The sequence below is a fragment of the Furipterus horrens genome, unplaced genomic scaffold (assembly GCF_987537825.1).
Source record: "Furipterus horrens unplaced genomic scaffold, mFurHor1.1.pri manual_scaffold_4, whole genome shotgun sequence".
Lineage (NCBI taxonomy): Eukaryota > Metazoa > Chordata > Mammalia > Chiroptera > Furipteridae > Furipterus > Furipterus horrens.
In genome coordinates, this window is record NW_028327174.1 from 137,440,831 (window position 1) to 137,465,994 (window position 25,164).

The 25,164-nt window shown below is 40.5% G+C and overlaps 1 protein-coding gene across 1 annotated transcript in view; it reads left to right on the forward strand.

The window, feature by feature from the left end:
- Positions 1-25,164, forward strand: part of SAXO1 (stabilizer of axonemal microtubules 1) — a 109,613-nt gene extending 84,449 nt beyond the window's left edge. Inside the window, exons 3-4 of the mRNA XM_090275818.1 lie at positions 5,616-5,818; positions 23,799-25,164. Coding sequence (XP_090131944.1) covers positions 5,616-5,818; positions 23,799-24,802 — 1,207 coding nt within the window. The 3' untranslated portion in view covers positions 24,803-25,164. The remainder of the gene's footprint in view (positions 1-5,615; positions 5,819-23,798) is intronic.

Consider the following 25,164-nt stretch of genomic DNA (forward strand, 5'->3'; position numbering starts at 1 on the left):
ATGCTGGCACTTTTGGGAAAATTTGTCAGGATCGCTCACAGAGATGTTGGTACTCAAAGGGTTAAAGAGCAGATAGTAGGTAACTTGATTGGAATGAAAATTCAAACTCTGTGTCTTCTTGGGTGGCAGCTCAAATCTCAGTTCAATTCTTTACCGTTAGCATGGTTGCTTCAAGGCAGACATGTATGTGAGCTCAGCCAGAGACTTGGGCCCAGTCGATAAAATTTCAGACTTCCTGTCTCTGATTCTCTCCTTTCCAGGATTCCTTCTTCACTTTCTGGTACCTGTAGTTACCTCAAAATTTGGTCCTCTGCTTCTTCAGTCAAGAAAGGTGGATGGTGTTCTGTTCGCATTTCAGCCGCCTTGCCTGGCACAGACGGGAGGCCTTGAAACAAGGAGGAGACTTACACAGAGGCTCACCCAGTGCCATTCCTTTCTTGTACTCAATGGTTTTGCTCCAGAATCTGCCTATCTTGGCTACTCTTTAGTGCTTACAGGTAGTTAGTTTTTGTATTTTGTCCAGAGTTTATATGGAGCAATGATAGGTGTTAGCCCCAGCTGTAGTGGGGGTCGAGGAGATAAGAGGTACTACGTAACTTGAATCCTGGAGGCAGGTACTCTGGAATCCTGTCTTTCATAGTGAAGATGAGAGGGGCTCAGTCTGTTCTTATTAGGATCAGTGACATGGATCAAACCCTTTGAATCAGAGGTGTTTCTCAGTGTGCCGGGATGGGCTCCCCAACCTGCCTGCGATGACATAATGGTTTCCTTAAAGGGTGCTTTTAACCCTGGGAAAGTTGAGAGTTATGTGTGGAAGTAATAAAATCAAATCAGTTGACTGACAGAAAGCAAAACCCCATAGAGGCGATGGAGGGGGCAAATCATGAGGAGTATCTCAAGGGAAAGATATTTTAAAAATATCAAGGGAAAGAGTACTTAAAAAGTGACTGAGAAGGTGGATAGCATTGAGATGGTGCAGAAGGATAAAGGCCTGCAGAGCTGTGACTGGATTTGGAAACAAGGTGGTGCTTTGTGGCCTCACCTAGAGTGAGGAAGGAGCAGAATCGGAGTTGGTGGGTGGAGCGAGTGGGAGGTGGGGAAGGAAGGTCTGTACCTGGAGACAGCCCTTTCTAGACAGAGAAGGGGAGGAGAGGGGACTGGATGTTAGTAAGGCTGGGGTTATATTTTATTTTATTTTCCTTGAAAGTTCAGAAAGAATAGAGCATGTTTAAATACTAGCAGAAAGAAGCCAGTGAAAGGAAAAGGTTGAGTAACAGACCAGGTGATTGTGCATTCCTTGAGGTTTCTAAGAAAGAAGGAAAGGCTTAGGGTAGATAGAGGTGAAGAGATTGGCTTTGGGAAAGAGAAAGAACACCCTTCAAATGGATTCCATTTAATGTGATTGAGTACTTGGGCACACTAACAACTTCTGAAGTTTTCATAGATAATCATTAATAACAGTTTTTTTTTTTGTTTTTTTTTTTAAAGAACTATTTTATGGCTCCTTTATTGCTGTGAAAATCTTTTCCCTACTTCCAGGCTCCGGAAGCTAGTTTGCTATGTTATTTCTTCTTTTCTTTTGTCAGATTCTTGTCAAACACCTTTCTTTAGCTTTGCCTAAGGACTGGGAGTCAAGCTGTTATGACTTTCCCAGCATGGCCACTTGAACCTTTACTTAACTCAGAGTTTAACCCTTGGCCTTCCATACTATATAACTTTTATAGCTCCACACCTAAAAGAAACTTAACATCTTTGACCAATTTTTTTTCCTTGGTTCATAGTCACAATGGGCACAGGAGCTAGGAAACGTAACACAGAAAGAGAAGGGAGTGTTCTTAAAAAAAAAAAAAGCTACTAAATTTGAGCAATTTCTGGGAAGGATAAAATAGACTTTTATGTGAACTTAAAGGCTGTAAGATTATGTGAGATTGGGGACGTGCAGTTGTGTTGTGGTTAATGATAGGTTTCAGTGAATGTTCTCAATGTAAAAACATAACGAGGAAACATAAATTTTGATTAAATTCACTCTTAAGCCACAGTAAATATTTTTGGGTGGGATATAAATGAATTAAATTTAAAACTTTTCCTCTCTTCAGAAATAGTTCATGTTTCCCTCAAGATTGTTTTCTTAGTTATAGCTGATTAGTATATTCAATCATAGATGTCCTTGCACACGGAACTTACATTTTGTACAGGAGAAGGAGGTTCAATTAACAACTTCTTTCCCTAAACATGGTGAGCAAGGATATTGCTGCGTCAGCTTTTTTCTTTGAGTAACCAACTTCAGGATAGTCCATGGACTGCTGAGTTTGACTGTGGGCATTTTCCTGCCCTTTTCATGTGGAAATAGCAGGAGGTAGAAGCATTAAGTGCCCTGAAATTGTCAGAGCTTGGCAGCCCTGGAAGAAGGGTTTTACAGTATCTCCGGGGAGACATCGGATCCTGTACTAGGAGTAACAGCAGAGGAGGTTGTCCTGACCAGTGTGTAGGCTCCCAGAGCGTGGCAGGCCCAGGACTGGAGAGCACTCCTGACTGCTCTGGGGCTAGTGGGGTGGGTTCAGAAGGGCGCAGCTTGGGCATTGGGTCTTGTTTCTCAACGCTTGCCTTGGTATCTCCTGATCCTCCTCTTTGGAGATAGCCATCGATGAACATGGGTTTTTGTGGGGCTGTGTGGTCTCAGCTGCCTCCAAACCCCTCCCCACCCCCTTTGGGAATGAGGGGCGCTCACCTGCCCTTGGGAGTGTGCCCCTGAGAACACAATCTTTTTGACCAAAGCCACTTTGCAGTTAACCAGTTTTCAGGCAAGGTTTTCTGGATATTTCCATTTCTCTCTGCCACCTAGGGCCTTCACTCCTAGTGTGCTGCTGCTCTTGGTTTAGTGTTAAGCAGACACCAGCATGAGATATACTAAGAAGGGTGCAAGTGTGGAACTGACCCTTGGGTTCTTGTTTAGCCTGCTCCTTCCATAGCCCCAATGGATAACACAGTCAGCTTCCTCTTGCCCTTTGCCAACATGAGGCCCTTGGGAAGGGAGCCTAGGCTGAAGACCCGTAACTGCTGCCAAATATATTTTTAAATCTACCCGGAGGGTGATACTAGGAGTTTAACTGAAGCATCTCCTGTTTCCTCCTTAGAGCCCTAGAGAAACTAGTTGTGCTTCCTAACTCCCTCCCTCCATCCCACCAAGCATTTTCAGGCACCGGTTTGGGTTTATTGACAACCATGTATATAATTCATGCAAGACAGATTACAGTGGAGCGTGTTACCTTTGCTAGTCAAGCGTGGCTCAGTAATGCTGCTCCAGATTTCAGCCGGGAAGTAGGTTTTATTGGTGTTTGGGCCTGATGTTTTCCTGTCCGGAAACCTCCCCCTCCCTTGGCGAGGCTGTTTTGGCAAGCACCGTCAGGGAAAATCTACCTTCCCCTTGTCCAGTTTAATAAATGGTTTCCAGGCAAAATCAGGCTGTTGTGTAAAGGAGAAGCCCTGGAGGGAAATGTTTGCTTAAGAGAGTTTGCATCGAGAATTGGGAAGTCCCCTGGTGGGGACTGTCAGCCCAAGCCAAGCCCTGGTGTCGCCAGGGTGATTCCTGGTGGTGGTGTAGTTAGTTTCTTGGCCTCTCTGTAACTGTGGGATGCTTAGGGAAGAGAGTGCTTCCTAGTTAGTGAAGACCATCATGCTTTTCCTGTCCCACTATTTTCATACTCCCTGAAATAATGGGGGCACTGATGTCAAAGAGCAGAGAAATAAGTCTCATGTCTCTATTTGCTATACTGTTCTGCTCTGCTGGATTTTCTGCGAGGTCACGTAGAGGAAGGAGATAAATATTAGCAGGAGAAGCTATATCGGCAGCCGTCCGTCTCGAGAGACGATGGTGTAGCTTCTTAAGAGTCTATCTGCACCGCCGAGAATGGCTGTGCAGTCCGACTCGGGAGTGACACGGTATCTGTCTCCTCCCGTGTTGAATCGACATCTTGTGATGACGCTGGAGTGTCCTCTCCAGTGAAGCTGAAGCTACAGAGCCTGGGCAGGGTGATATGGAGGGTCTGCTGTTGCCCATGCAGCAGACCCCCCCTCTCTTCGCAGCTGAAGGGTCCAAGGGAAAGACGGAGTCGATACAGCTTGGCTTCAGGTGCGCCGCAGGAGTTGCCGGTGTTGACTACAACGTCAAACCGCCTTAGGGACTCCGGCTCCGGATTTTCTGTCGGGGTTTACTCCCTTAGCCTTTCCCCTGAAGAGGTATGCCGCAAGGCAGCGGAGGTTTTTTGGAGTCAGAGTTTTCCTTCTCTGATGTGCCCTGACTGGAAGATCGAACCAGCGACACTTAGCTCGCAGGCCGACGCTCAATCCACTGAGCCAAACCAGCCAGGGCTAACTGATATATATATATATATATATATATATGTATGTATGTATATTTCATTTCCCCAACTACTTCTATAAAGCCAGGACCTTCCTATTATTTTATTAACTGTAGACCCAAATAGGCTATGCACATAGTAAATGTTTAATAAGTACTTGTTGAATTGGAGATGGAAGAGGCTGAAATCAATTAAACTAAATTTGAAGGTGAAAACACTAAAAATGTAGAAAGTCCACTACATAGCCACCAAGAACACAAGCTATAGGAGCACAGAGAAAGAAGTAGTGGTACCTGAAAAACAACAGCCCCACAGTGAAGGGGTTAGTTGGGGGAGGAAGGCAGAAAGAGCAGCACAGAGGAGAGGCCTTCTCTGGTCCAGGTGGTTGGACTGAAATGTGGGCAGAAGGGCAAGGGAAGTGGGGGATGTGGCTGGGGAGTAAGGCAGGTTCAGGTCCAGCAAAGCTTGTAAACTATGTTAGGAAGTTGGGCTTTATCTGGAAGAGTTTTAGGCTGAGGAGTGAAATGATCTGATTTTCACTTTAAGGCAGTGGTTCTCAACCTGTGGGTCGTGACCCCTTTGGGGGTCGAACGACCCTTTCACAGGGGTCGCCTAACACCATCAGAAAACACATATATAATTACATATTGTTTTTGAGATTAATCACTATGCTTTAATTACATTCAATTTGTAACAATGAAAATACATCCCGCATATCAGATATTTACATTACAGTTCATAACAGTAGCAAAATTGCAGTTATGAAGTAGCAATGAAAATAATTTTATGTTTGGGGGTCACCACAACATGAGGAACTGTATTAAAGGGTCGCGGCATTAGGAAGGTTGAGAACCACTGCTTTAAAGGGCTTATTGTGGCCACACTAAGGTGACTGAAGTAGAAGTGGCAGGGATGAAGCAGGAAGTCCAGGTGTTAGGTGGTCACACGATCCACAGGAGAAGTGGTCAGGATCTGAACCATGGAGGAGAGGCACACTGAAGAGGTGGGGGGCTCCCCTTGGTGAAGGATTGCCTGGCGCCACGAGAGGGTGGGCCCAGGACGGTGTCTAGGTGCCCTGACTTGGGCGAGAAGGGAATGGTGGTGTCTCTCGAAAGTGGGAAACAGAGGAGGAAGAGCAGTTAGGGGGATGAGTGGAAGAAAACTTCTTAGCAAAACTTTGTAGAATTGGGTTGAATGGAAACCATGAGCCTCATTCTGAGCCAGTGGCCCCAATGGCAGTGCTTATTTGTGTTACAGGAGAGATTTTGGGCCTCACAAAATATTACCAGTGAAGATTCACCAGCCTGACCAGTTCGCTCCAAGTGAAGAGAATATGGATCTGCTCACGATGTATAGACAAGACTACAACCCCTTTGCTGTCTGTCGAGTGGACCCCATCAAGCCTCGGGACAGTAAATACCCATGTGGTGACAAGATGGAGTGTCTGCCTACTTATAAAGGTAGGGGAGTGCTTGCAGGGAAGCTTGGGGAAGGATAGGCTGAGCCCGAGCACAGGCCAGGATATGTGTTTCACATGCATACCCCCTTAGTGCAGGGGTGGGCAAACTACTTCCTGTGGTTCAAATTGAGCCTGCAGCCTGTTTTGCACAGCTAGAGAACTAAGAATGAATGATTAAAGAAAAATCAAGACTAATTCAGGACATGTGAAAATTATACAAAATTTGATGTTCAGTGTTCCTAAGTTTTGGGCTGGCCAAAAAGTCTGTATGTTTTTTTCCATAAAATAAAAGACACATTTTTCATCTTCACCAATAACTTTACTGATTTGGATATTTTGAGTATGTCAGCTATCTCAATTAATGTCTTGATTTGATTTCTTCAACTTCAAATGGTTTACCTGATTGTGGAGCATCGTCCACTGAGAAACCTCTAGCACGAAACTTCGCAAACCACTCTTGACACGTTAGATTAGTCACAGCACCTTCTGAATACACTGCATGAATTTTTTTTTTGCATTTCAGTTGCCTTTTTACCTTAAAATAATAAAGCATAATATGCTGAAAATGTTGCATATTTTCTTCCATCTTCAATATTTAAATGGCTGCACAAGAATTCACCAATATTGATGATTTTAAAAGTATATTTTATTGATTATGTTATTACAGTTGTCCCAATTTTTCCCCCTTTGTTCCCCTCCACCCAGTCCCCCGCTTTCATCCACCAATCCCAACCCCCTTAGTTCATGTCCATGGGTCGTGCATATAAGTTCTTTGGCTTCACCCTTTCCTATATTATCCTCAACTTCCCCCTGTCTATTTTGTACCAACCAATTATGCTTCTTAATCCCTGCACCATATCCCCATTTCTCCCCCTCCTGCCTCCCAGCTGATAACCTTCCAAATGATCCCCATACCTATGATTCTGTTCCTATTCTGGTTTGCTTAGCTGGATTTTGTTTTTATTTTTTAGATTTTAGATTTACTTGTTGATAGTTGTGAGTGATGAGTTTTTAAAAAAATGCATGCTGATATGACAGCTGTCATAATACAATCTAACAAAATTGTTTCAAGTGGAGTTAAAGACAACAAAACACTACTAGAGCCATTGTATGGGAAAAACTAGACAAACTTTTTGGCCAACCCAATGTTTTGTTGGAAGATAACCACACTTGTCATTTACACATTATCTGTGGCTACCTTTGTTCTGTAAGGCTTGTAAGGCCTAAGACATTTAATATCTTCCCTTTTATAGAAAATATTTTCCAGTGCCTTCTTTAGCCTGCTTTTGAAATCCTACATTGGGGAAGTGTTTCAATTAAATAGTCGATTTATTCATCAATTTAAAAAATTGCGGAAGCATATACAGACAGAAATCATAATTATAGAGACCAATGAATTTTAAAAACTATTTAACAAGTATTTATTTTGTTTTCTTAGTTATAGTTAATTTTTTATTTTGTTTAATTTTATTTTTCAATTATGGTTAACATTCAGTATTATTTTGTATTAGTTTCAGGTATGCCATATTGGTTAGACAATTATATACTTTACAAAGAGTTCCTGCTGGTATTTCTAGTACCCACCTGGCACCATACATAGTTATTACAATATTACTGACTATATTTTCTATGCTGTACTTTACACCCCCTTGACTGTTCTATAACTATCAATCTGTACTTCTTAATTCTTTCACCTTTTTCACCCATTCTTCCAACTCTCCCCTTCTCTGGCAATCATTAGTCTCTTCTCTGTGTCTGAGTCTGTTTCAGTTTTGTTTGTTTATTTATTTTGTTCTTTAGATTGCTCATATAAGTGAAATCATATGATATTTTTATTTTCTCTGACTGAATTGTTTCACTTAGCATACTACTTTCTTGGTCCATCCATTCTGTCATAAATGGTAAGATTATTTTTTATGGCCGAGTAATATTTCTTCGTAAATCTGTATGTTCTACAGATTTTTATTCATTTGTCCATTGATGGGCACTTGGGTTGCTTTCATAGCATGGCTATTATCAGTAATGCTGCAATGAATATAGAGGTGCTTATGTTCTTTTGAATTAGCATTTTGGTTTTTTTTGGATATATACCTGGATGTGGAACCACTGGGTCTTAAGGCAGTTCCATTTTTAATTGTTTGAGGACCCTCCATACTGTTTTCTAGTGGCTGCAACATTTTGCATTCCCACCTGCAATGTACAAGGGTTCCCTTTTCTCCACATCCTTGACAACACTAGTTTGTTGATTTATTGATGATAGCCATTCTGATAGGTGTGAAATGATATCTTATTGTGTTTTAGTGATGTTGAGCATCTTTTCATATGTCTATTGGCCAACTACGTGTCCCCTTTGGAGAAGTTTCTATTCAGGTTCTCTGCCCACTTTAATTGGATTGTTTTTTGTTGTAGAGTTGAGTGAGTTCTTTATAGATTTTGGACATTACCCCTTATTGGATGTATCACTGGCAAATATCTTCTCCCATTCAGTAGGTTGTCTTTTTGTTTTGTTGATGGTTTTCTTTGCTGTGCACAGACCAATCAATTTTGACTTAACACATCAATGTGAACAGCACCCAGATTAAGAAATCTGACCCAGTCATCCTTTCCACCCAGGATAGAACCATTATGCTGACTTGTAACACCATAAATTAGTTTTGACAGTGTTGAATTTATATAAATGGGATTGATTCATTCTTTATTAAACATCTACTACTTACATCCCAGGTATGGCATTAAGAACTGTGAAGGAAGCATTGTGACCTCCTGTGACTTTTTAGTCTAGTAGGAGACACAGGATATGGAGTTGTATGTGTGGTGCCAGCAAGGTAGCAGTCACTCTATGGAGCAAAGCCACTGGCTGAGACCAGGGAGAGACCGGGTTTATCAGTAACTTTTCTGCTTTTGATGAATCTGGTTTCCCTAGGAATACATGCTGAACCATTCATGTAACAGGTTTGTGGATCTCCAAATGACTGTGATAATAGTTGCTTTTATGTCATCAAGTCAAACACATAGACAGGGGGACGTGAGGAGCCTTGAGGGATATAGAATTGTCCTGAAGCCCTTCCAGGAGCTTTAACTCTGTATTCTGGAAGACTTTGCATGTGCCTGAGCTTCTCTGCTTCTCCTAGGAACTGGGACTTAGTGCCTCTTTAGCATTCTGGTCTCTATTCTTCTACCTTCTTATCGTTGCTGTTGTCTTCTTCTATTCTTCCATAGCTGCCTTTTCCCAAGCCACATTCTGGGTATTGTCATACTCCAAAATGGTTCTGCCCTTGTGCACCCCAACACCCAGTGCTTCTGCTTGCTCTTTTGCCTACTCCCATCCCAACAGTCCTTGGCCTCATTAGGACCCCCAGTTCACTGATGATTAAGCCTTTCATCTCAACACCAACCCCTCCTGTGTCTGTTCCCCATGTGGCCTATTCCATGTTATATTATTGTGACCTATCTTTTTTATACCCTCTCTTCTGTTCTTTTGTTACTTCTAGAAAAGCCCTAATCTAGCCTTTGTTGTGTCTACACCTGGGCATATACCTGAGCATATCTCCTGTCTTGTCAGCTGTTACTCATTTTCCACAGAAAGGAATCAGGAGGAAGTCTTTTAAAAATGGCAATCTGATCTGACCTCTTCTCTGCTTCAAACTCCTTGAATAATTATTGTGGTTCTTAGGGTAAAATCCTAAACCTTGACCAATTCCTCTGATGCTTTGCAGATTCTGGTGCCTCCTGCCAGTGCCCCTCTGCTCTGCCACAGGACCGTCTTTTAGGTCCTTCCCTCCATTTCTTTTCTGTCTCAGGGAATGTTGCACATGCTGTTTTCTCCCTACAGAGCCCTCCTCTCTTGCCCTGACTAGCATTTGTCCTTCAGTGAGCACCAGAAACATCACACCCTTCAAGGCCTTTTGAGACCTTCCCCTACTGCCATTACAGACTAGACACATTCTGTTAGATGCTCTAAGAGTGTCATGTTTTATAACTCATTGTATAATTTGTAATTTATTGCATAATTAATTCCTTCCTTCCTTCCCTCCCCTCCTCTCCCCTCCCCTCCCCTTCCCTCCCCTCCTCTCCCCTCCCCTCCCCTCTTCTCCCCTCCCCTCCCCTTCCTCTCCCCTCCCTTCCTCTCCCCTCCCCTCTTTTCCCCTCCCTCCTATCTTCTCTCTCCTCTTCTTCCCTCCTTTCCTTCCTCCCTCCCTCCCTCCCTCCCTTCCTTCCTTCCTTCCTTCCTTCCTTCCTTCCTTCCTTCCTTCCTTCCTTCCTTCCTTCCCTCCCTCTCTCCCTCCCTCCCTGTCCCCTTTTTCTGTGTTTTTCTCTGTGTGTCTCTCTGTCTTTCTCTGTCTCTGCCTCTCTATCTGTTTCTCTCTTTCTTTTTCTCTCTTTCTTTAATTTATCTCCTTGGCTGGACAGTAAGCTTCAAGAGGTTACGGATCTGTCTTTCTCTGTAAGTTACACCCAACAAGTCAGGCACCGTAGTAGATGCTTTACAAAGGAATCACTAGTACCAGGTACATGGTCATGGCACTCTTGCATCCAAAGGGCACATTCTCCTTTTTTTGTCCAGTGTTTATTGGAAGGCAAAAAATGGGGCACCATGGACACTGAGCAGACAAGAAGGAGACACAAAGCTGGAGGGAGCAGGCACTTCCAGCTACAAACTCTCCTTTCCTCCACATCTTTCCTATGGCCCACCTACATTTATAAATCAGCGTATTTAGAAACTCTTTAGGGCAACTGTGTGCGGAGCTCTGTTCCCCTCCCAACCCTTCCCTAGGTGTGAGGAGGGGTCTGGGAGTGAGAAGTGCTCCTTGCTTGCCTTAGGGGTGGGCAAGGATGCAGTGGTCCATTGTTATTTGAAAACAGTCCTCCCTCTTTCTTCCAGCAAAATACTCACTCAAAATAAAAACACAGAAGGAAACAATCTAATACATATGCTTTAATCTCTTCCACCTCCAGCTCTCCTATATTCCTCACCTTTTCCAAACAGTTACATATAAAATTTCCCTCTGTAAATCAGAGAATAATATTCCACTGCTGAAGTGGAATTATGGCTAGCTTTTCCCTGCTGATAAAGTTAAAATGGAGAAAACTCTATTTTCTTCTCCATTTTTCTTAAAATTCTGGCACCTGTTCACCTGCTTACACAGAATTAATGAACAAATACTAGCCAAGTATCAACAGGACTGCTCAGAACCAGGCATACTTAGATAACGGGAGAGGGTTTGTTCTGGCTATAAATGCACTTGGGTTGGATTTTACAGTTCTCTGAAATTCAGATTTAAAAACAAACAAATCAGTATGTAGCCAAGGAAATATATTTAGAGTTAGATGTGACCCGTAGGTGCCAGTTTGCAACCTATGTGTCTTAGTAGTTTTTTGAAATAATATATACTTACCATATTCTATTAATTTAAATGGTTTCTTTGTTCCATTCTTCTCATATGATACATAATGGTTTCCAAAACTGGGCCTTGAGTGGCCGAATATGTATAGCCAGCATTTAGCACAGAGGATGACATTACAAAGGTCTGTTTAGTGAGGAAATATATGAGTGAGTGGTTCTGGACCATTGTTTACAAGGACTCCAGGTGACACAGTTTGGCATTGGATTTGCACAAGTCCCCAGCCAGCCTATTATTCTGAGGGTCTGGCCAGGAGCCGGAGTGAAGCTTGGGGAAAACCCATGACATTTACTCTGCTCTTGTGTAAGTCCTGCACAAGCACTGTATCTGTGAGGGGCCACACCTTGCCTTATCTCTTGGAGTATCACTTTTCAGTGATTTGTTTGTCTCTTGTGGAAATTTGCTGCTTTTATAAGTTTTTTCTGTAGCAACCTTATGGTTTTATGGCCATATATTGAGTCTCCTTCCAAAAGGCGGGGTGGATAAAACCAAAAACCAAGGTCATTAAATATGTGTATTTCAGTGGGTGCCATCTACATTTTATATCTATATGCTCCACTTACTATGGTTCTACAGGAAAAATATGCAAACTTTTCCCTTTCCATTCTTGTGGCCAGCACCTCTACTAAGGTCCAGAAAACCACCAGTAAAATATGCTGCAGCAGCATTTGGTTGTAATTTTGACATTTTCAAAACACTGTGCAATTGGAAAGATTGAGAGTGTAATTACTTGATGCTCATTTTAGGTTTAGCTAAGTTTTTTAAAAAAGACACATTATTGAATGGAATCCCTTTAAAAGAGGTTCTTGCCAATTACCCACATGACACCCTGGCCCTGAAGGGCTTTACTGTTGGTTTTCATGCTTATGAATAGTTTGTCATGTGGAATTCTGAGGTTTTCAGGGTCTTGTGGAGGTTTTTTTTTTTTTTTTTTTTTTTTTTTTTTTGTATGTGTGTAATATATGCTGGGTGGAGGAGGTTAGAAGGTTAGATAATAATGTGGTTTCAACTGTATTGTTGGTTATCAGAAATCACATGAGGCAACTTTCAGCTTAGGAACCTGTTTTCTTATCACTTCATCCATCACAGAAGAGGGTCAGGAAAGTCTTATCCTTCCTACCCCCACAAACCTTGGGGCAGTGCGTAGGCATCTACAGGTAGATAACCCCATTTCAGGGAGGCCTGAAGTCTGACGGGGAAACATGTGGTTTACATTCAGCAAGATGGTTCCCTCTGAGGCCCCCTAATGCTTTCAAGATGCTGATAGAGCCATTAATGGCTCTTGGAGAAAGATTAGATTTTCAATTAAAATAAAGCCAATTTAAAATAAATAGTTGGTAGTATTATTAGCCTAAAATAAACTTAAGAGTGTGCCTGGCGGGGGTGGGGGTGGGGTGGGGGGAGCGTGGAATGGGGATATCAGGACTTCAGAGTAGTGGAGTGAGGAACTTGGCAAATCCTCTGTCCCCAAAGCAACAATAAAACTGGGCAAAACAGTGAAAATCAACCATTTTAGAGTCCAGGAAATCAAAGGTATACAGCAAATTGAGAAGCATTTATTCGAGAAACACTACTAAACCATGGTTATGAATAGTGGGAGTTTGTGGTGTTTTATCCTGGGACTCCCATTTCCCCCGCCCGCCCCCCGCCTGTTCCATCTGAGCAGGCTAGGCTGTGGAAACCAGCAGCTCTGCTGCCAGTGGGGGCTGACTTGATCTGGGGTAGAGTGCATACCCAGGGGTTTCAATAAAATCAATAGCAATCTCAATGGTAAAATATCAGGGAAGACAACTTCTGCAGCTAGTCTCAGGTGACAGTACTATTGGGGCAAGCAACACACCAGCAGACCAGCCAGAAATTTAAGAAGGAGAGCCAGAGAGTAAGAAAGTTGTAGTAGGACTTGGTGAGCTTATACATATTCCTGCTGGTCTGTAAGACTGTGCATATGGACAAGGTGCAGTGTACAGGCTAAAGAGAGATCAAAGACAGGGTCTAATTATCTACTCATCTTCCCTGGCTTTTAAATATGGTACCTAGTGCAGGTGCAGAAAATAAAAGCCAGGACAGACTTGTAAAGTGCCTGATCTATGACTGTGTTCTCCAACCCATGCACAGATCCATTAGCAAAGGGTGAAAGCCTTATAGGTTTAAGGTGCTTGAGCATAACTTCTGATCAACTAAACTATGCTGATACAGGATGACTCTTAGGAGTTTATTATTAATAATAAAATTTTTTTAAAAAACAAACTGAGCAAAAATATCAGTCACCACACACTGCGGGGGAGATAAAACTATAGAATTATTTAGTCAAGGAACGTGTATAAATGACTCATGGACATGGACAATGGGGAGGAATATGATTGTGGAGGAGGGGTGGGCTGGGTGGGGGGGAGCAATGGGGAAAAAATGGGACAACTGTAATTGAAAAATGAAAACAAATTAATTAAAACTAAAAAAAAAATAAAACTATAGAATTAGTGCTGGAAGATCACTAAACAAACAGCAAAAATGACTCCCAGTGGGAGTCCAGAATCCAGAATTATTGCAGTTAATTATCTAAAGTGTGAGTTTTTAAACAAAAGTTTATGAGGCATGAAAAATATAGGGAGGCATAAACTCCGAATTGGAAAAAACAAAAAAGCAGTTGATAGAAACTATCCCTGAAAGGACCAAGATGTTAGACTTAGCAGACAAATATTTCAAAGTAGTTACTGTAATATGCTCAAAGAACAATAAAAAAAAATGTTTAAAGAACTAAAGGAAAATGAGAACATTTGTCTATCAAATAGAGAATACAACTAAAGGGAACTCATAAAAAATCAAATAAAAACTCTGGAGTTAAAAGGACAATAACCAAACTAAGAAGTTCATTAGAGGGGCTTAATATCAGATTTGAGTTGGCAGAAGAAAGAATCAATGAAAATAGAGATAGGTCAATAGATATTATCCAATCTGAAGAACAGAAAAACATTAAAATGAACAGAAACTCAGGGATTTATGGGATACCATTGCTGTACCAATGACTCAGAAATCCCAGAAGGAAAAGGGGACAGGAAAATATTTAATTGTTGAAACTCCCCAAACTTCATGAAAAATGTTAATCTACATATCCAAGAAGCACTATAGAAATAGAATAAACACAAAGAGATCCACACCTAGTTACATAATACTGTTGAAAGCCAAAGATTTAGAATGAAGCAAATGAAACAACTTATTATATACAAGGAAACAATAATAACAACTAAGTTCTCATCAGACACAATGAAGAACTGAAGGCAGGGGGATGACATTCAAAGTACTGAGAGAGAAACACTGTCAACCAAGAATTCTATAACTAGTAAAAAATAATGTTTCAAAAATGATGGGGAATAAAAACATTCTGAGATAAAAAGTGAAAATTTCTAGCAAACTGATTTGCCTTACAAGAAATACTAAAGGAAGTCTCTCAGACTGAAAGAAAATAATATAGAATGGTAACACAAATCCACACAAAGATATAAAGAGCACTGGTAAAAGTACTAATGTAGGAAAAAATTTATTTTCCCCTTAATTTATAAGATAGTTAAAGAACCAATAAGTATAAAACTGGGATTTATATCAAGAATGCATGGTTGGTTTAACATCAGAAAGTCAATCAATGTAATATGCCACATTAATAAAGTAAAAGGCAAAACTGCATGACTGATAGAAACAGAGAAAGCATCTGACAGGTCTGACATGTGTAAAAGCTCTTAACAAGCTAGGACTAGGAGGAAACTTCCTCAGCCTGATAAAAGGCACCCACAAAAAACAATAGCTGATAGAATACTTAGTGTGGAAAGACTACATGCATTTCCTCTGAGATTGGGAATAAGAGTAGGGTATCCATTGTTACTACTTCCATTCAATATTGTACTGAAAGTTCCAGCCAGTGCAATTATGCAAGAAAAGCAAACAAACATATGTATCTAGATTAGAAAGAAAGAAGTAAAACTGACTTTATTCCCAGACAACATAATCCTGTATGCAGATAAAATTAAGGTATCCACAAAAAAAACTTCCAGAGCTAAAATATATGAATTCAGCAAAGTGTCAGTATTGAAGAGAAATATGTAAACTACAGATTGTATTTCTATATATTACCATTGACAATCTGAAAATGGTTAAGAAAACAGATTTCTTTACAATAACCTCAAAATGAGCAAAATACTTGGGATAGTATTTTTTTTAAGTGCAAGACTTGTATACTGAAAACTACAAAACAGTGCTGAGAGAAATTAGTATCTAAGCAAATGATAAGACAGTTCATGTTCATGGATTGGAAGGGTCAGTACAGTTAAGATGAGTGTTACTTCAAATTGACCTATAGATTCAGTACTATTCCTATTAAAATCTCATTAGCCTTTTTTGCATAAATTGGCAAGGTGATCCTAAATTTTATGTGTTAAATTAAAATAAACCAGAATAGATAAAAATTTGTCTTTCTGACAAATGGTGCTGGGGCAATTGGCTATCCACATGCAAAAAGACGAATTTAGACCTTTACCCCACAGAATACTAAAAATTAACTCAAAAAGAATAAGAGACCTATGTTTAAGAGCTAAAACTATAAACCTTTTTGGCTAAGAGGATAAACATTGGACTTTATAAAAATTCAAAAGCTTGGTGTGCTTCAAAAGACACCAGTAAGAAAATGAGAAGATAAGTGATAGACCGGGGGCAAAAAAGCACATATGTGGTGTAGGAATTGTATCCAGAATATGCAAATAACAATTAAAACTCAATAATAAGACAAAGAATTTAATTTAAAAAATGGGCAAGTGATTTGAATAGATATTTTACCCCCCCAAAAAAAAGAAAGAAAAAGAAATGTGAATGGCTAATAAGCACATGCAGAAATACTCAATATTATTAGTCATTAGGAAAATGTAAATTAAGCTACAATGAGATACCATTAAATACCCACTAGAAGGTCTATAATTAAAAGAAAACAGATACGTGTTGGTGAGGATGTGAAAAAATAAGTACCTTCATACATTGCTGGTGGCAATGTAAAATGCCATATCCACTTTGGAAAAGTTTGTAGTATCTTAAAAGTTAAACATAGCTTTACTGTGTAATTTAGCAGTTCTACTTCTTAGTATCTGCCCAAGAAAAATGAAGACATATGTCCACACAAAGACTTGTCCACAAATGGAAAATTTCATGATGGCCCAGAAGTGGAAACAACCCAAATGTCCATCAGTTGATGAAGGGATAAACAAAATTTTTTATATCCATATAATGTAGTACTGTTGTACAACAGGGTTGAACCTCCAATACATTATGCTAAGTGAAAGAAGCCAAATGCAAAATACTACATATTGTGTGATTCTATTTACACGAAATATCCAGAAAAGGCACATTTATGGAGACCAAGAGCAGATTAGTGGTAGGCTGGAGATGGGAATGTAGAATGATGACAGATGGGCTTGACTGATATTTTTTGGGTAATGGAAATGCTCTATGACTAGATTTTGGTTATGGTTGTACAACTCTGTAAAAGTTACTGAATTATGTATGCAAATTTTATATTATAAAGATTATATCTTAATAAAGCTGTTTTAAAAAAAGTGTGCCTATGGACTCCACTGGTGTTAGGTATATGCACCCAAGGCTATTTGGAAGCTGCTTTTGTTCTAACTCCCTATAAAGCTGTAAGCTAGAGAATTCCCTGTGGAGTCAGAGGATCTACAAGAGTTCGTATTGGCTATTTTATTATTTCTTTTTTATTTTTATTGTGATATATTATTTTTATCCTTAATTTTGTTTGTGTGGTCTATTATATTAACTGATTTATGAACATAGAATCAACCTTCCATCCCAGGAATCAGTTTCACTTGATTATGGTGTGTGGTGTTTTTAATGTATTGTTGAATTCAATTTGCTATTATTTGGTGAGAATTTTTGCATATATATGTTCAACAGGAATATTGGCATATCTTTTTTTTTTTTTTTTTTGGTAATGCATTTGTCTGGTTTTGGTATCACAATTGTGTTGGCCTCCTAAAATGAGTTTGGTAGCGTACCCTTCTCTTCAATTTTTTGAAATAGTTTGGGAAGAATAGGTATCAATTCTCTGAATATTTAGTAAAATTCACCTGTGAAGCTATCTGGTCCAGGGAGGTTTTTGATTACTACTTCAATTTTATTAGTAGTTATCAGTCTGTTCAGATTTCGTTTCTTCCTGATTCCAGGTTGAAAGATTGTATGTTTCTGGGAATTTATCCATTTCTTCCAGGTTGTCCAATTTGTTGGCATATAATTGTTTGTAGCATTTTCTTATAATCCTTTGTATTTCTGTGGTGTCTGTTGTCACTTCTCCTCTTTAATTTATGATTTTATTTGGGCCCTCTCCTTTTTTTCTTGAATCTGGCTGAAGGTTTATCAATTTTTTAAAAAAGCTTTTCTAAGAATGAGCTCTTGGTTTCACTGATCTCGTCTGTTGTTTTTACAGACTTTTATTTCATTTATTTCCACTCTGATCTTTATTATTTTTTTACTTCTAATCACTTAGGGCTTGGTTTTTTTTCATTTTCTAGTTCCTTTAGGTATAAGGTTAGATTGTTTATTTTTCTTGTATCTTGAGGTAGGCTTGCATTACTATGAATTTCCCTTTTAGAAATGCTTTGAATTTTCATTTTTATTTGTCTCAGGGTGCTTTCTTGCTTGATCTCATTGTTAATTCATTTGTTGTTAATAGTGTATTATTTAGCCTCTATGTGTTTGTGTGATTTTTCAATTTTCTTCTTGTGATTTCTAGTTTTGTTCCATTGTGACCGGGGAAGATGGTTGATATTTCAGTCTTCTTAAATTAATTGAAACTTGTTTTGTGGCCTAATATGTGGTCTGTCTTGGAAAATGTTCCAGGTTCACTTGAAAAGAATGTATATTCTACTTTTGAGTGAAATGTCCTAAAAGTATCAATTAATTACACCTGGTCTAATGCATCATTTAAGGCCACTCTGTCCTTGTTAATTTTCTGTTTGAATGATGTATCCATTGATGTCATTGGGGTGTTAAATTCCCCTACTGTTATTTTTTTACTGTCAGTCTCCCCCTTTATGTCCATCGATATTTGCTTTATATATTTAGATGCTACTACCTAGGGTACATAGATGTTTATAAGAGTTATATCCTCTTGTTGAATTGATCCCTTTATCATTACAAAATGTTTAGTTTGTTACAGCCTCTGTTTTAAAGTCTATTTTTCTCCTATATGTATTGCTACCACAGCTTTTTTCCATTTCCATTCCTTGTCTCTCAGTCTGTGTGGGTCTTTGATCTGACATGCATCTCTTGTAGGCAGCATATGTATGGGTCTTGTATTTGTATCCATTCAGTCACTGTGTATGTTTTGATTGGAGCATTTAGTCCATTTACATATAAAGTAATTATTCCTAGGTATGTAGTTATTGCCATTGTATTAATTCTTTTCTGATTGTTTTTGTAGTTTGAATCTGTTATTTTCTTGCTCTTCTCTTTTGTACGTTGATAAGTTTCTATAGTATTGTATTTTGATTCCTTTCACTTTATTTCTTGTATATCTCTTGTAGATTTTTTGGTTTGTAGTTACTATGTGCTTCCTATATACCAAGCTGAGTTTATGGCAGTCTGTTTTGAGTTTATGTTTGAACACATCCTAAAATCACTACGATTTTTACTCATCCCCTCTGTGTTTGTTCTTGTCATCATTTTTTACTTTTTTGTGTGTGTTTGTGCACATCCCTTAATTTATTGTTGTAATTACACATGATATTTCTACTTTTGCATTTTATTCTTTGTACTAGCTTTATAGTTTGTTAAACCATTGCTTTTACTAAGAGATTATCTTTGTAGATGAGGAAATTTTCTTTCCTATATTTTCTTATTCATATTTTTGACTTTCTTAAAGAAGCCCCTTTAATAATTCTTGTAATGTTGGTTTAGTGGTAATTAACTCAACTTTATCTTGTCTGGGAAACTATTTTTCCTTCAGTTCTAAATGATAGCCTTACTATATAGAGTAATCTTGGTTGTAGGTTTTTGTCTCATAATTTTGAACATTCTGTGCCAATTCCTTCTGGCCTGCAAAGTTTCTGTTGATGGGACCTCACATATATGATACTAACTTTTAAAATTCTCTATTTGTCTTTACCTTTCAGCCTTTAAATTATAATGTGTCTTGATGTGGCCTGTTTGGGTTCATCTTGTTTGGGATTATCTGCACTTCCTAGGTTTGTCTGTCTATTTCCTTTCCCAGGTTAGGGAAGTTTTTCATCATTTCTCAAATAGGTTTTCAATCCCTTGTTCTCTTCTCCTTCTGTTACCACTATAATGCTAATGTTGGTGCACTTGATATTGTGACAGATGTCCCTTAAACTGTTCTCATTTTTTTAATTTTTTTTTCTTTTCTAATTGAATTTATTGTGGGTGACATGCAGGTTTCAAGTGTACAACTCAATAAAACATCATCTGCACACTGCATTGTGTGTCAACTGCCCCAAACAGTCTCTTTCCCTCTACATTTTCCCTCCTTTGCCCACCTCTACCTGTCTCCCACTCCCCTTTGTCTGTGTCCATGTTATATATATATTTTTTCTTAACCCCTTCACCTTCTTTCATCCAGTCTTTCACCCCCACCCTGACAGCTCTCCGTCTGTTTCATGTATCCATGCCTCTATTTCTATTTTGTCACTTTATTTTGTTCATTAGAGTCCACATATAAGTGAGATCGTATGGTATTTGTCTTTCTATGATGGTTTTTTTTTCTTAATGCTGTTCCAGTTGGGGTTTTTTGCTACCTTGTCTTCCAGATCACTGATTTGATCTTTTGCTTTATCTAATTGGTTATGATCCTCTCCAGTGTACTCTTCATTTCAGTTACCATATTCTTTTTTTATGGTTCCTCTTTCTTTGTTGAATTTCACACTAAGTTAATATTACATATTCTTCCTGTAAGTTGATTGACAATTTTTATAACCAGTATTTTTGAACTCTGCATGTGGTAGTTTTGCTATATTCTTTCATTTAGGACTTGTTTCTTTGTCTTCTCATTTTGGCTGACTCCCTGTGTTTAGTTTTTTCCATACAATGGCTCTAGTAGTGCTTAGTTGTCTTTAACTCCATTCAAAACAATTTTGTTAGATTGTATTATGGCAGCTGTCATATCAGTGTGCATTTAAAAAAACATCAAAATTGGGGAATTTTTGTGTAGCCATTTTAATATTGAAGATGGAGGAATATATGCACCATTTTTGGTATATTGTGCTTTATTATTTCAAGAAAGGTAAAATGGCAACTGAAATATAAAAATAAAGGTTTGTGTAGTGTATGGAGAAGGTGTTGTGACTGATTGAACATGTCAGAAGTGTTTTGCAAAGTTTCTTGGTATTATCGACATTTTGGCTAAATAATTGTTTGCTGTGGGGCTGTCTTATGCATTGGAAGATGTTTAGCAGGACCCATGACCTCTACTCACTAGAAACCAGTAGCAGGAGATAGCTGACATACTCAGAATATCCAAATCAATAAAGCTATTGGTGAAAATGAAAAACGTGTTTTTCATTTTACGAAACATATTAAATGGATTTTTTTGCCAAACCAATATTAGGTAGAGCTGCTACATCTCCCAGAGACAGCGCTTTATGTAGTTGGTGTCCTGTTGGCCCAGTGGTGCAGTCTCCCTATTTGCCTGAGTCTGATGCTCCAGGGATGTTTTTCATCCTGGAATTGTGGGTTGTGTATGCCCTCCTGCTGTAGTTGAGCCTTGATTGCTTTTGGCACATAAATTGGTGGGATTGCTCTCAGGCTGAATGGCTGTGAGGGCTGATCATGAGTACAGCAGATGAATTGTTGTACAGAGGCTGATCTCACAGAGTGGGAGTCACTTCAGGGACTCTTGGGTCCAGGCTAGTCTGCACTTCAAGTGTGTCATTTGTGGAGCTTATTGAGTAGTGTTCTTGTGTGGTCTGAGGCTGGTCACTGGGTATGTGGGTTCTGTAGTCTCTTGGGAGGGACTCTGGGGCAGGCCAAGTATAGCTGTTGCTTGTGCTTCCTAGTGGTTACTACAAAGTGATCCGTAGTTGGTTGTGCTTTTGATGAGCTTGGAGACACTTATGAGAGGCTACGCTGTGAACTGAGGCCAGTTGCCACTATTGCTGGGCTTGGGACCCTTCGTGGGTACCATGGTGTGAGCTAAGGCCAGCTGCCACTTGTGCTGGACTTTTGGCCCCTTACTTGAAGCTATGTTCCAAGCCAACACTAGCCTCAGCTTATGCCAAGCTTGAGGCCACCTGATGGAAGTTACAATGAAAGTGAGACTGGTTGCCGCTTATGCCGGGGTTGGGCCATTTAGTGAGTGATACAGGGCATGCTGAGGCGAGTGGCTGCTGGTTTTGGGTTTGTAGGTCTTTGAGAGATTTTAGGGAAGTTCACAGCAAGAGCTGAACTAGACCACTTATGTGAAAAAGCCACTTAAAAAGGTTTAGCTGGGTACACAAGTTGGGTGAGATGAGGTTTCAGGGAATGATCAGGGTGGAGCGAATGTTGTTGGCCAGGTCCATGGAGAGCTCAGATCTGGTGTCGTCCTGCACCAGCTGGCTGGGTGGGAGGAGTAAGCAATAAAAGAACAGTGGTGCCTTTGCACTTCCATCCACAGAGAGAGAGAGCGCTGTCCGATCTCTTGCCCCTCCGTCTCTCACTCTGAAGTTAGGCAATTCGGTTCCTCTTTGTGTATCCCTAGAATATTTTGAACTGCTGCCACTGTGCTGGAGCCCAGAGTGTATGAGTTTGTGAGCCAGTGATTCCATGCTCAGCCCTAAGGAGGAACACCTGGGACTCCTGCAGCCCTATGTCTCACTGGGATGCAATCCCTGCTAGTTTCTATAGCCAGATGTTATGAGGGACTCCTCTCCCTGGCATTGGAGCCCTGGGTTGGAGAGCCCAGTATGGGGCTGGGATCCCTTCACTCCTCAGGGGAGGACCTGTGAAGCTGACATATCTCTGCCCTTTCTTAATTGCCACACTGTGGGTATGGAACCTGTCTGTTCTGTGTCTTTGCCCCTCCTACTAGTCTTGTCATGGCTTCTTCTGTATATCCTGAGTTATAGACTTCTGTTCTGCTAGTCTTCAGGTAGATGTCAATGATGGTTGTTCTATAATTTGGTTGTAATTTTGATTGGTTGTGGGAGGAGGCAAGCACAGGATTTACCTATGCCACCATCTTGACTAGAAATCCCATACTGGCTTCTTTAGATGTGGTAATTGATGGACTCAGTGGAGGCAGTGTAGAACTTGGATTTGAACCAAGTATTATGGAAAGAATGACAGCAGTCCCACAGCAGAAGTTCCTTTTAGACAAACATCCTTTAAATATAGCTGGCCAGTCTTTTTCATTCTTCAGCATTTGACATTCTTCTCTTCCTGCAAATCTTTCCTGATTGTTTGTTAGCCGTCTTTCCTTTTTCTTTCTGCACTCTATCTAGAAATGCAGTGCTCCTAATTGCGACATAGGTTGTCAGAAGGGCATGGCTTTTCAATCACCTATGTGATTTAAATTCCAACTTTTAACTCCCCAACCATGTGACTTTTGGGCAAGTATCCTAGTCTCTCTGAGCCTTGCTTTTGGACATCTGTATTCTGGAGACAGTCATACCCATCATAAAGGGTTATTGTAAAGATGAAACAAAATTGTGTGTGAAAAGCCCCAAGTACAGTTGGCTAGCTCATAGTCAGTGTTCCTTAATTGTCAGAACCAGATAGTGGAGTGGGTCAGAGCATGGATTCTGGATGTGGCTTTACATCTGTTCTTTTCTACTTCTAGCCATGTGGCCTCAGGCAAGTTCCCTAATTTTTCTGTGTCTCTGTTTTTGTAAAATGGGAATATTGATGGTACCCACCTCATTAGGGCTATCTGAAGATTAAAAGGGTTAACACAGGAAGTATTTAGAATATTTCGTATCACATAATAAGGTCCATACAAAAGGCAGCTGCTAGTATTCTCTCACCAGCCAATACAATGGCCTTATTCCCCTGGAGCCGTCTATTTGATCTGTGTGGATTAGACACGTGGATTATAGGGATGCAATGGAAGACTTCCCCAGGACACCAGGCAGGCCTGGTTGGTCTGGCTGGCAGCCCATTAGTGGTGGATTGTGAATCCCTTGTCTTACTGTACCACATGCATCTCCCCAGTTATTCAGTGGTGATTCAGAGAGGGCACCTTCCCTACAGAGGAAGGAACTGTTCTTGGATCAGAGTAAGTCAGTGGTGGGACAAGTCTGCTGGAATTGGCTCCCTGGATCGTCCCATGGCTGTGGACCCTCTAGAAGCCCCATGTACAGCATTGTAGGGTGTGATAAGATTCCTCTCAATTTTTCTCTTCTGCACAATAACTCTTAGACACCATGAAGTTGAAACCTCAAGCCCTTATTAAAGTGATGGCAGGGATCCACTCTGTTCCTCCTTGGTCTCAAGGAACATCTCACTGGAGACTGGCTTTTGGCTTTGAAGGCCCCTTGGAATACATGCAGGTTGAATGAATTGATTTATGAGTAATTATCACTTCTGCTTTGTTTTCAGCTGATTATTTACCCTGGAACCAACCAAGACGAGAGCTACTTCGTCCGGAACACAACTTCTTGCCAGAATCAAATAGGTTTGATAATAGAACCACACACCAGGATGATTACTCTGTGAAGGGCCTTGTGAACACCATGAGCTGTAAGCCTGCAGTCATGCCCAGGGTCTGTAACATCCCCCTGGAGGATCTGACTAACTACAGAATGAGCTATGTGGCCCACCCTATGGAGAAGCGCTTTGTGCGTGAGGCGGAGAAGTTTAGACCCTGTGAAATCTCCTTTGAGAACCTCACCACCCACAAACAGTCCTACCGGGGCCTGATGGGGGAGCCAGCCAAGAGCTTGAAACCTCCAGCCAGGTCCTGTGGGCTAGACACACCTTTCTCTAACACCACTGAGTTTCAAGATAAGTACCAAGCCTGGCCAGCACCCCAGGTGTTCTCCAAACGTTCTGTCCCCTATGTCCCTCCTGAAGAAAAGATGGACCTTCTGACAACAGTGCAGTCCCATTACACATACCCTAAGGGCGCTCCAGCTCAGTCCTGCCGACCAGTGCTTTGTGTCAAGAAGGGTGGCCGCTTCGAAAGCTCTACCACCACCAAGGATGATTACAAGCAGTGGGCCAGCATGCGGATGGAGCCGGTCAAGCCCATTCCTCAGCTGAACCGTCCCGCTGAGCCCTTGGACTGCCTGACCACCACTAGGGCCCACTATGTACCCCACCCACCTATTAGTACCAAAAGCTATAAGCCCCCTTGGTCTGGTCCCCGAGGTAATATCCCTGTGGAGGGCCAGACCACATACACCATCAGCTTTACTCCCAAGGAAATGAGAAGGTGCCTGGCTTCCTACCCTGAGCCCCCTGGCTACATCTTTGAAGAAACAGATGCTTTGGGGCACAGGATATACAGGCCGGTTTCCCAGACAGCCTCTCTGCGGAACCACGCTCTTTCTGCAGGTGACTCAGAAAACCCCAACCAGCAGGAGTTGGCAGTGTCAGCCTGATTTAAAAAAAAATTATTTAGAAATTGCACAATACTTTTAAAAGCAGATGACGGAAAGTTATTTGTTAGAAAAGAATTCTCCAAATAGGAGAAAAATAAAATAAAACTTCATCATCATTTCCAGGACAATTGAATAAAATGAGAATCACTTGACTCAAGGAAAATGGCATTTAGTCACTGGCTAATTATTCCTTATCCTGCCCTCTGCTGTCTTCCTCTCTTGGGGCCCTTGCCTTGTGCTCATTGAGGCAAAGTTGGTCTCTCTGAGGTTTTCTCTGGATCAGATGTATGTTATTTAATCACCGTATGAATTCACACTATGATTAACCCTTGCCGAGTATGAAGCACCAAAGAATAAAATGT